Source organism: Macrobrachium nipponense, chromosome 3 (genome assembly GCF_015104395.2).
Source record: "Macrobrachium nipponense isolate FS-2020 chromosome 3, ASM1510439v2, whole genome shotgun sequence".
NCBI lineage: Eukaryota > Metazoa > Arthropoda > Malacostraca > Decapoda > Palaemonidae > Macrobrachium > Macrobrachium nipponense.
In genome coordinates this window covers 83,217,367-83,229,986 of record NC_087202.1, presented here as the reverse complement: position 1 = coordinate 83,229,986, position 12,620 = coordinate 83,217,367, and the positions used below count along the sequence as shown (strand labels likewise).

The 12,620-nt window shown below is 43.1% G+C and overlaps 1 protein-coding gene across 1 annotated transcript in view; it reads right to left on the bottom strand.

Moving 5' to 3' along the window:
* Positions 1-6,666, bottom strand: part of LOC135222433 (uncharacterized) — a 44,882-nt gene extending 38,216 nt beyond the window's left edge. Inside the window, exons 1-2 of the mRNA XM_064260520.1 lie at positions 5,941-6,666; positions 4,136-4,151 (exon numbers count right to left, since the gene is read on the bottom strand). Of these exons, the coding sequence (XP_064116590.1) occupies positions 4,136-4,151; positions 5,941-6,666 (742 nt within the window). The remainder of the gene's footprint in view (positions 1-4,135; positions 4,152-5,940) is intronic.
* Positions 6,667-12,620: the final 5,954 nt, after the last annotated feature.

Below are 12,620 nucleotides of genomic sequence, written 5' to 3'. Positions count from 1 at the left end.
GAATGGGATGTTCTAGGTATGGGAGACCGAGAACGAACCCACCACGCGGCAGAACCATGCTGCCATGCTTCCGACCCCGAGTACGTATTTATACCTAAAAAACGGTAAATACTGACCGAGGGCCGGAAAAAACCAACTAACCATAAATACTGAGTACTTAACTTAGCTGCTGCAATAGCTGCACGCTCCATCATAGATAAATCCAACGAAAGGGCACAAAAAACACAGAGAGAAAAATATCACGTCTGCTCGTGAGGTGCTAACTGAAAAGGATGGCCACTAGAGGCGCAGCAGTCGGCAGCGTGGGATGGAGTAGTAGTAGTACGAGCTGCTCACTCTGTGGGTCGGCTCTCCTCATGGAGGGTTTTTGTTGTGGGAGATTTCTATTGGTATTTGGCTCGTGGTAGTGGTCTCACTCGCCTAGTGTTCATACCGACACCCTCTTGGAGGGTGAGCGAGTCAGTTATACTGACCTTTTTCTTTATTTTATTTATTCTCTGGTATGTGTTAGTACATTTACCCTAGAAATAATAGATTAAAGGATATTTCGCGCAGCGACACGAGCTGAGCCCAGAAATGTCAAGACTTTCAGGCTTCTGTGTTAGGAAAAATACAAATTACTTTAAATCTTGAGGAGGTGGAGGTGGAAGGGAAAGGTGAGAGATCCCTAGCACCTTGACCTACACCCAGCTTGCCAGAAGCCAAAGTCCCGACAGGTGAGTAAGGCTGCGGGTGCAGTGATGAAACTGGATGGGTCAGGGAGAGCAATCCCAATCACTTGAACATGAACTGTCCCGGGGGAGTGCTACAGTCTTTTTAAAAACCAAAGCCTCTAAGATTGGGTGGGGGACCTCCTCTTGCCTTGCCTAGGTGAGCCACTGTTCCAGGACCCTTGCACTGCTCTATTTGGAAAATGAGAAGGGGGTGAGTGAGCACCTCTCTGCTCTCTACTCATTTTCTCTTGCTGGGCCATGCTGGCAGACAGGACCGGGCCTGTAGACCAGAAGCTGCAGTACTGGGAGTACCACTAGCAAAAGACCTGGTAGCCTTTTCCACGGGGGAAGGCTGGCCGCTGGCAGCCCTAAAGGACTTCTTCAACTTGCTAGCTTTGAAAGTTAGAAGGGGAGGAGCTGACAGCACTTGATGAAGATGAAGACAAAGATGATGAAAGAGACTTCCTACTCTTCTTCAACTTCTTCCAGCCGAAGCTGGGCTTCTACAGCAGGGTGTGAAGGAGACGTCACCAAGTGAGGACAAAGTAGATGGCAACACCTAAGAGCAAATGGTGCTACTACAGGCGGCCCTCGGTTAGCGGCAGGGGTTCCGTTCCTGGCCACCGACGCCAAACGATTTTCGACGCTGAGCGATTTTAAAGCCTACGGCCGCCGCACACCTTCTTTCGAAACTCTAGACCAGTCAAAGGCGCCGTAATCCCACAACGGCGCAATAAGTAAAATTATATTTATGCAGTATAGTACTATAGAATTTACTGTACAGTACATGTGGGTGTCTAGAGTATGTAAAGATATAATAAAGTTTATACAGTGTACAGGTAGCTGTAGTGTTCAGGTTATGATCATTAGTCTTACGATAGTCCGATTTTATGAGAGATCAAATTACAATGGCCTAACTTTTTCCATCTTCTAGTTACATAAGTTCAATAACAGCAAAAGAGAATGATGAAAGTATGGTTTTAACGTTATACTCGTTGCGTGAACGTGTACAGCCATGAACAACCGAACGAGAAACTACTTTTTTCTTTCTAAGTACAACCGAACTGGATAACATCTGTTTGGCTTGTATTTCGATCATCGTACTACAGTGCAACATTACCGTATTTGTTATAAATGGCGTTATGTATAGAATAGAACTGAGATATCTTAATGCAATAACTTTATTCGCTATAGATCAGAGATCAAGAATAGATTAAAGGATCAATCGGGAAATATACCGTTAAATTTAAACCTAGTTATAACTGAAGCTGAGAAAACTGTTCAAGCTGCTAATGACTATTATCGTACATCGGCAACAAGGATAAAACTGCAGTAAATGTCTGCCATCACACACAACTGTAGATAAAATTGGGATAAAATCCTTTTAATCAAAACTACTGTGCTTGAAAGAACACATTTTACTGTTGGTTTCACGCCGTTATTAGATAAATAACGTAAAGTTCGTATTACGATGATATAAAGGATTATTACGAACGGAATCACGTAATTTTTTACGCAATAAACATGCCGCCAACGTAATCTGTTAACGAAAAAAAATAGTAGTTCACATTCACAACGAGACATATTCAATAAATATTTCCACCTAAAACATGCTGTATAAGGAAAAATAACTTTGTCTCATATAAGTCAAGTACGTATATAGATATTCGTTTATGCTAACTAGAAACAAGAGCATTCGCTCAGAATTGCGTTATGGTGAAACAAACTCGTATTCATCAGCTGATTTCAAACCACAACATTGGCCGCTCCGCGGAATACGGGCTTAAGTTTGCCGTAGTATTTTAAAATACAATAATATGAGAATACATACAATATTCTTGGATACAGTGAAATAATGTATAACTTTTTAAAGGATTTATGGAAAAGATGCATAATTAATAAAATAACACAATGCATTTTTCGGAACTGGCGGACAAGAACGAACATGAAAACCCATCCCCTGACAACGTGGAGCGTAGTTACAAAGGCTGCCTTAATTTGTATCTTATTTCTGTACAAAAATGAAAATACCTTTACGTAATATATTTTCATACACATTTTAAACATAAAAGCATAAACATTTGAAAAATCGACACATCGATCGCTAAATTTGCACTCTTTTTAACTCGATATTTTCGGAAGAGCGGCAGACGGCGGCATACAAGAACGAACTTGAAAAAAACATCGTAGTCGATAACTTGAAGGGGAGTTTCAAAAGCTGCCTTTTTATCATATTTTTGCACAGAAATAAAAATTCCCTATTCGTAATACATTTTCATACATATTTTAAACAAAAGCATAAACATTTGAAAAATCGACACATCGATCGCTAAATTTGCACTCTTTTTAACTCGATATTTTCGGAAGAGCGGCAGACGGCGGCATACAAGAACAAACTTGAAAAAAACATCGTAGTCGATAACTTGAAGGGGAGTTTTCAAAAGCTGCCTTTTTTATAACATTTTCTGCACAGAAATAAAAATACCCTATTCGTAATACATTTTCATACACATTTTAAACATAAAAGCATAAACATTTATAAAATCGACACATCGATCGCTAATTTGCACTTATTTTAAATCGATATTCTTGGAAGAGCGGCAGGCGGCGGCTTACAAGAAAGAACATGAAAAAACAACGTATTTGATAACGTGAAGGGCAGTTTCAAAAGCTGCCTTTGTATCATATTTCTGTACAGAAATAAAAAGGCCTTTCACGTAATTCAATTTCATACACATTTTAAACAAAAGCATGAACATTTATAAATCGACACATCCATAGCCACATTTGCACTTATGTAACTCGATATTTTCGGCATAGAACAGCGTCAGAGGCATATATTTTACCCTAATACCTACGTAATAACTCTCCATAAAATTTGTTAATATAATTTGCATAACCTTTATGGTAAATGTATGAACTCGTTAGACAACGGCGCTAGCGGCACTGTTAACTGAAATTTGTGCCGTAAAGATACCTTTAAAATGCCTTATTTTTTTAATGAATATTTTTGACGACCGCCGTAAAACCGATTCGCCGTTGAGTGATTGCGCCGTTAACCGCGGGCCGCCTGTATAGTGTGATATCTACCGAGGTATTTGTAACCTACCAAAAATTAGGATGCTATCTACCAAACAACCCAATTAAAGCCCATGGCAATTACTTCCTTAAACTATATACAAAACTATTTAGTCAAATGTGAGATATATCACAAATTTGTATTACCAAAAAACAGCTTAAGACCTACGGTACTTACTTCCTTAAACTATATACAAACCTAATTTCAGACCAATCATTCTAAAAACTTTTACCTGAACAAACTAAGCTCAGACGAAATCTGGCCCATTATGCTGGCCAAAGATGAAGTGGTCTCCTTTTTAGGATAACACAACCTTATTGACCAAGTAGATGTACCTCCATACCATAAATGTGGACCATCTATGCAAGAGAAAAGAAAGAGGAACAGAGCAAGAGAATTCCGGCCAATATTGAGATGTCCCAAAAAAAGGGTGTCAAGCATATCGATCGCTTCTTGAAGGAAATTAGCTCTTCCATTATATACCGACTTAAATAGGGAGATCAATACAATCCAGAGTGTGTGAAATTTTACAATTAGTGTATTATTTTGTTCATAAAATTCTAATGAGTAATACAATAACCATCACTTGATTGGTTTATTATGTGTCATTAAGTTTGTAGCATAATAGTATCACACCAAAGAAGGGGTCAAATGATTGGCATAAAGGAGAATCCAATCCCATACAGATTCACAAGTTTTGTTTTACTGGTCATTGTAAATATAACTGCAGCCGAATACTGATGGCGATCATCTGAACTTTGATGTTGAAGTTATAAATAAAAATAACCATGGTAGACGCATTGATGGGCCCTGGGTTTTTGGTTTAAAAAATGGTCTTGATTGTTGGTATTTTTTTATGTCCAACAAAGAGATAAGGAAACTTTGATTCCTGTCATAGAATGTGTGTCAGCTTGGCTCTGTAGTCTATTCCGACGAGTGGCCCGCCTACCATTACTTGGGGAATATCAGTTACCAGCACAAAATGTTGATATGTTCATCGCTTTATTAAACGGCATAAGATCAGTTTACAAACAATAAAATGAATAGCATTTTTAAAAATTTTTCAGAACTTTTAATATATTTTATTCTATTAACCCCTTCGGTACCGTATGACGCATAATCGGCTGGATGCTGCATCCTGCATTTTCCCAACTCACCCTAGAGTCCGTTTAACCCTGAAAAAAAGGTTATACTAACATCTATTCTGCTTTATATATTAATGGAAATGAATGTGAAGTCATATACACACACATGTGTATGTATATGTACACACAGATATAAAATACTATATACGTACTATAACATTTACTTTTACTTCTTGCCATATCAACCAATGAATTTTCCCTTTTTTCTGGGGATTTCTTAAAAAAATAATGCAGCTCTTACATTAGCCCATGAACAAAGAGGTTTCATCATCATATTATCATAAAAAAAATACTTTGGGTGCATTCAAAACTATGTTAAATGATATTGTTATTGTACAATAAAGTTTCATACATACTTACCTGGCAGATATATACTTAGCTATAGACTCCGTCGTCCCCGACAGAAATTCAAATTTCGCGGCACACACTACAGGTAGGTCAGGTGATCTACCCGCCTGCCGCTGGGTGGCAGGAATAGGAACCATTACCATTCTTGAGCCAGATTTTCTCTTCCACCTGTCTCCTGAGGGGAGGATGGGTGGGCCATACAATCGTATATATCTGCCAGGTAAGTATGTATGAAACTTTAGTGTACAATAACAATATCATTTTCATACATTCAACTTCCCTGTCAGATATATACTTAGCTGATTGGCACCTTTGGCGGAGGGTAAGAGACAGCTAGTTACTGATTAGACAGGTAAACAACATATGTTGTAGGTAATAAAAGTTAATTAACAATACCCTGGTAAAAAAAGGAGTACAACACTGATCCTGATCCCCCGATCCTAACCGTGGATTAGTATTTACGATTGAAAGGCGTTATCCCCAAACACCTTTCAAACAACCTAAAAACTCAACACCAAATTATTTTAAAATCACACTATATCAAATATAAGGATAAAAAACAAATTTAAGGATCAGTCTTATCTCCTTTCCCCAGCACTGTATCCGCTGATACATACGGTCCCAAAGAGAAGCATTTCTCGTATGTTATTCTTACATCTCTTAAGTAATGTGAGGCAAACACAGAGTTGCACCTCCAATACGTGGCTGCTAAGATGTTCTTCATGGACATGTTCTTGTTGAACGATAACGATGTAGCAATTGCACGTACCTCGTGTGCTTTAACCCTTAATGTCTTAAATGAATTACTATCACAGCTCATGTGAGCTTCAGTTATTACATTTCTAACAAAAAAGGCTAATGCATTTTTTGACATTGGTCTTTTAGGGTCTTTAACAGCACACCAGAGGCTTTGATTGCAACCTTGCAACTGTTTCTTCTTTTGCAAGTAAAACTTTAATGCTCTAACAGGGCATAATGCTCTTTCCATCTCATTTCCCACTAATTGAGAAAGCCCTTTTACTTCAAAAGTTCTAGGCCAAGGTCTCGAGGGATTTTCGTTTTTCGCTAAAAACAAAGGCCTGAAAGACAATACTGCCGAGTCTCCCTTAAAACCTACTCTTGAGTCTAGAGCTTGCAACTCACTTACTCTTTTTGCAGTAGCGAGAGCTATCAGGAAAATACATTTTCTTGTTATGTCTCTGAAAGACGCTTTATCAGGAGGCTCGAATCTCTCTGACATAAGATATCTGAGGACCACATCTAGGTTCCAACTAGGGGTGAGCGAAGTTCTTGATTTCGTCGTCTCAAATGATCTAATTAAATCATGAAGATCTTTGTCATTCTCTATGTTCAGGCCCCTATTCCTGAACACAGCAGACATGCTCCTATATCCTTTAATGGTTGACACTGCTAACTGAGATTCTTCACGTAAATATAACAGAAAATCAGCAATTTCGGTCACAGAGGTATCGGAGGAGGACAGCTTCTTCGCCTTGCACCATCTACGGAAAACTTCCCACTTCGATTGGTATATCCGCATGGTTGAGGACCTTCTTGCTCTCGCAATTGCTTTTGCAGCTTTGCGAGAAAAGCCTCTCGCTCTGACCAGTCTTTCGATAGTTGAAAGGCAGTCAGGGCGAGAGCGTGATGTTTTTGTGGAGGTACCTCTTCGAAGTGGGGTTGTTTGAGCAGATCTGTCCTTTCGGGAAGAGATCTGGGGAAGTCCACTATCCATTCCTGTGCCTCTGTGAACCATTCTCTTGCAGGCCAATAGGGAGCGATCAACGTCATCCTCATTCCTTCCGAGGACACGAACTTCCTCATTACTTCCCCCAGCATCTTGAATGGGGGAAAAACATAAGCATCTATACCCGTCCAGTTCATGAGCATGGCATCGACTGGCAGGGCTCTGGGATCGTCCCCCAACGAGCAAAAGTTCTCCATCCTTCTGGAGAGGAACGTTGCAAATAGGTCTACTTGAAGCTTCCCCCAAAGAGACCATAGTTGCTGGCAGACTTGTGAATGAAGGGTCCATTCTGTTGGAAGGACCTGGTTCTTTCTGCTCAATCTGTCCACCCTTATATTTCTCCCTCCTTGAACGAACCTTGTCAGGAGCACTATCCCTCGTTCCTTCGTCCAGACCAACAGATCCCTTGCCAGCTCGTAAAGGGAGAAAGAGTGTGTCCCCCCCTGTTTTCTGATATATGCCAGAGCCGTGGTGTTGTCCGAGTTGACCTGGACCACCACGCCTCTGACCTCGTTCTCGAAATGTCTCAGTGCCAAATGTACGGCTATGAGCTCTTTTGCATTTATATGCCAGGTCTTCTGTTCTTCCGTCCAGATGCCTGACACCTCCTTTGTCCCTAGTGTTGCTCCCCATCACGTCACCGAGGCGTCGGAGAACAACACTAGGTGAGGGTTCTGAAGAGACAAGGACACTCCCTCGTTCTCTCTTAAGAGGTTCTAACCACCATCGCAAGTGGTATTTGATGCTTTCGTCTATGGTATCCGTCAGTTCTCCTGTCTTCCTGTTCCAACTTCTCCTTAGATGGAACTACAAGGGTCTCATGTGCAGCCTCCCCAGAGAAACGAACTGGTCTAGCGATGAAAGGGTGCCCAGAAGACTGAGCCATTCCCTCGCTGCACTTCGTTCTTTCTCTAGGAAGGCCGAGATCTTTTCCACCCCTTTCGCAATCCTTTCTTGGGATGGATATGCTCGAAAACCCAGAGAATCCATCCAAATCCCCAGATAGACGATGTTCTGGCTGGGGATCGTCTGAGATTTTCCGCGGTTCATGAGCAATCCGAAAGATCTGACTAATTCCAGAGTTATCTCCAAGTCCTCCAAACACTGTTGTTTTGCCTGTGCTCTTATGAGCCAGTCGTCCAAGTAAAGCGATATTCTCACCCCCTTCAAATGTAGCCATCTTGCTACGTTCCTCATCAACGCTGTAAACACCTGAGGAGCTGTCGAGAGGCCGAAGCACAAAGCCCTGAATTGATAAATTCTTCCCTGCATCATGAATCAAAGATATTTCCTCGACGACTGATGCAGGGGGACGTGAAAGTAAGCATCTTGAAGGTCGAGGGAGACCATCCAATCTCCTGGACGGAGAGCAGCGAGGACCGAATTGGAGGTCTCCATGGAGAACTTTGTCTTCTCCACGAAGCGGTTCAATGCACTCACGTCCAGGACCGGCCTCCACCCTCCCGAGGCTTTTGGCACCAAAAAGAGGCGGTTGTAAAAGCCCCGAGAGTGCAGATCCTGTACTCTCTCGATGGCCTCCTTCTCCAACATCTGCTGTACTAACCCGAGAAGGGCATCTCTTTTTACAGGATCTTTGTACCTCGCTGACAGCTCCCTCGGTGTCGTCGTCAATGGAGGTCTGTTCCTGAAGGGGATGAGGTATCCTTTCTTGAGAACTTGTAGGGACCAAGCATCTGCTTTTCTTGAAGCCCATGCTTCTGAAAATTTCAGAAGTCTAGCCCCTACTGGTGCTTGGAGGACTGGAACCTCATTTCGGATTCTTTTTCCGGACTCTGATAGAAGATCTTCCTCTTTTTGCCCCTCCTCTCTTCCTTAAGGGGGCTCGGATTGAAGTGCTGCCTCGAAAGGGCTGTTGGGCAGTTCTTGGCTCCCTCTTCGTGACAGGAACAGCTGGTCTAGGTTTCTTTGCCGATTGCACCAGCAAATCTTGTGTTGCCTTCTCAGTAAGAGTGTGGGAAATATCCCTCACTTACTGAGAAGGAAACAACTGCTTAGACAGAGGGGCGTGTAAAAGAGAAGCCCTCTGTACTGGAGAGACTGCCTTAGTTAAAAAAGAACTATAGACAGACCTCTTCTTCAGTACTCCTGCCCCGAAAAGGGATGCCACTTCAGTCGGTCCCTCCTGCACTGCCCTGTCCATACAGGCAAGCACACTATGCAAGACTTCTGGTTCTAAAAACTGAGGGTCTTGCATCTTCTTGGCCAAAGCCCCAAGGGACCAGTCTAGGAAGTTAAAAACTTCCAAGACATGGAATATTCCCTTGAGGAGATGGTCCGTTTCAGACATTGTCCAACTCGTTTTGGCCGATGGAAGAGCGTGTCTCCTTGCCGAGTCCACCAAGGTCGAGAAGTCCGCTTCAGCAGAGGAGGGAAGAGCAAGTCCCATCGACTCTCCCGTGTTGTACCAAATCCCTCTCCTTCCCGATAGACTGGAAGGGGGACAGGTAAACACAGTCTTTCCTGCCTCCTTGGTTTTAAGCCAGTTTCCGAAAGACTGCAAAGCCCCCTTCATTGAGATGGTCGGTTGCATCTTCAAAAAGGAGGAAGACTTTGCAGTCTTCGTACTCAAGAATAAAGACCGAGGAGAAGGAGGGGCAGCAGGGCTCAGAGACTCTCCAAATTCTTTTAATAAGAGGGCTGTCAAGGTCTTATAGTCTGTAAGACCTGCCCCCTTATTCTCTTCAGAGTCCGAGATATCTTCTAAATCTTGATGCGTTCTATTTGGAGATGAGTGTGCAACTGGAGGAGGACTCCTCTCTCGGGAAGGTGAAGGGCTCGTAGCAACACCGACTGCAACCTGACAAGGGCTACGGCCGCCTGTGCGACGTCTTGAGTCCCTGCCAGGTGAAGGCCGATGTTGCCCTTTGTCTTTGATTACACTAAGACCCTCCTGACAAGGACGACGGCCGCCTGTGCGACAACTCTCGTCCTTATCAGGAGAAGTCCTTGAATGTCTCTCCATTTTCCCAGAATCACTCCCCTCCTGACAGGGGCTACGGCCGCCTGTGCAACGTCTAGAGACCCTGTCAGGCGAAAACTGATCCTGAGAAAAATCCCAAAGAGGAGCCTCCAAGCCCGCCTCAAACTCCGATAATGATTCAGATTCATAGCGCCTGAAGCCTGGTTCTTGTAGTTTGGATAAGTCCTTGCGCCTGCTTGTCACTTGATGGATATTAGGCGCTTCAGGAGCGAGGCGCCTGAAATGAGATTCAGGCGCCCGACGCTTGGCAGTAGGCTCAGGCTCTTCAGGCGCTTTACGCCTCATTTCAGGCGCTCCAGGCGCCTTGCGACTTGTTTCAGGCGCTTTGAGTTTTGATTCAGGTGCCCCAGGCGTTTTGCGCCTCATTTCAGGCGTCCTAAGCGCTTTTCGTCTCGCTTCAGGAGCCTCAGGCGCCTTGCGTCTGATATCAGGAGTCTCAGGCGCTCTACGTCTGACTTTCGAAGTTTCAGGCTCTTCTAGCCATCCATGAAAATCCTCTCGCCTTGACGGCGCTTTGCGCCTGACAGGAGCCTGGCGTCTGGCTGGTGCCAGGCTCCTGGCAGGCGCCTCGTCCGAGCTCTCAGAGAGTTCCATAGGACGGGATCTTTTAATAGGAAGGAATTTATCCTTTCTTCTAAGAGGATCCTTCTTAAGCACTCCTACTAATGAAGATATTTGCTTTTGCATTTGCTCCAAAATCTTCGTAGCTACGTCCTCTTTTTCTATTTCCGCTGAAGGAGAAGGAACTTCTGAATATACCTCCTTTCTCTTTTTTTCTGCAGGATATTCTTCCGGATATTCTTCCGGGCTAGAGTAAAATACTGGAGACTTCCAAGATCTCTTCGAAGGTCTCGATAATCTGTCCGAACTCCATCCTTTCTTCGAAGACGAATCAGATGAAGAAAAGCACTGTTTCAGGACGTCTTTCCAACGACTATCCTTGGCAGTCTGGGACGCAACTACAGAATCTGCCGAGGGGACGCCTGACCGGTGGGGATTCTCTGAAACCTCCCTGCGGCTTTCGACATTTCTTCTCCTCTGGGCTTGGGAGCTTGAAAGAGGTCTAGACCTGGGAATGAGACAGAGCCGATCAGACGCACCCTCCACTTCACTGGGAACACTTTCACTATGCTTACCTTCTAATTCCTTTAGTTTACGCTCCATTTCCAAAAGCGAAGCTTTCAGACTCGCAATTTCCGATGTTGAACTTGCCGAGTCGGATAATTGAGAAGGTAAAGCTGTATGGGAGGAAACAATTGGATTAGAGATAGGCAATCGCCCGCTAACTGGCTCGTTAAAGACCGACCTACTCACACTCTTGGAAGAGGCTTTTCTAGCCCTATCCCTTTCCAACTTTCTCAAATAGGAATCAAGCATCTTCCATTCCTCCTCATTTAAATCCTTGCATTCATCACATGTATTCAATTGTGAGCATACATTCCCTCTACAATTCTTACAAGTGGTGTGAGGATCTACCGAAGCTTTCGGTAGTCTCACATAACAACTCTCATTTACACACACTCTGAACGAAATCGAAACGTCAGACATTATGAGAAAAATCCAAATCCGAAATAAAAAAACAGTCCACAATAGTGTATGCCAAACCAAATAGCAGTCCAAAAGATCAACGGCGTTATGAAATTCGAAAGTCAAAGTCAGGAGGAACTAGCAAACGATGTTACCAGCTCCGGCAACAGAGAAAATCTGGTTCAAGAATGGTAATGGTTCCTATTCCTGCCACCCAGCGGCAGGCGGGTAGATCACCTGACCTACCTGTAGTGTGTGCCGTAAAATTTGAATTTCTGTCGGGGACGACGGAGTCTATAACTAAGTATATATCTGCCAGGGAAGTTGAATGTATGAAACTGCATTCTTATTGTATTTTACATAAAAAAAAAAATTCAAATATTGATTATTTTGCATTTTTAGGGTCGTATTTCTTCTGCCAGATCATCGTTGCAGGTGTCGTAACCCTGGAAATAATTTCTGATGAATATCATTGAAAAGCACCTTAACCTCAGAATGTCGTAAGCCGAACCCGTCGTAACCCGGGGACTGCCTGTATATGGATCCCCAGACGTACAGAAAAGTGCATTCCCAAGCACTCGATTTACCCCTGAAAAAATGTTACGAAAGTCTGGCAACATTGTTGGACAATGATCCTCTAATATGCTGGTAACATATTATGTAAACCCACCTTTTACCTCTCGTAGAGCTCGTCACCACTATCATACTCTTCCTCAGAAAGAACATATTCCTTGGAAGAAATATCACTGTCCTTACTCATGGTTTTACAGTAAAAATGGCAATAAAACAAAGAAAAACACCAGAAAAAACAAAAAAAAATTGTGAAAAAACTTGCGTGAACGCAACCATGACTGTGCATCAATTTATGAGGAGGCTGTGATGTCATAGCCAAGAATGTCCACGATTGGCTGAAAACAAAGTAGGAGCAGCTTAGTGTTGTCTGTTAGTGCAGCCTACTCACACCTGCAAAAACCAATAGGAGACATAACCCGACACTACGAGCTTTCCTATTGCGCTATGGAGTTCTGTCGACATATATACATCACGGGGAGCATCACTG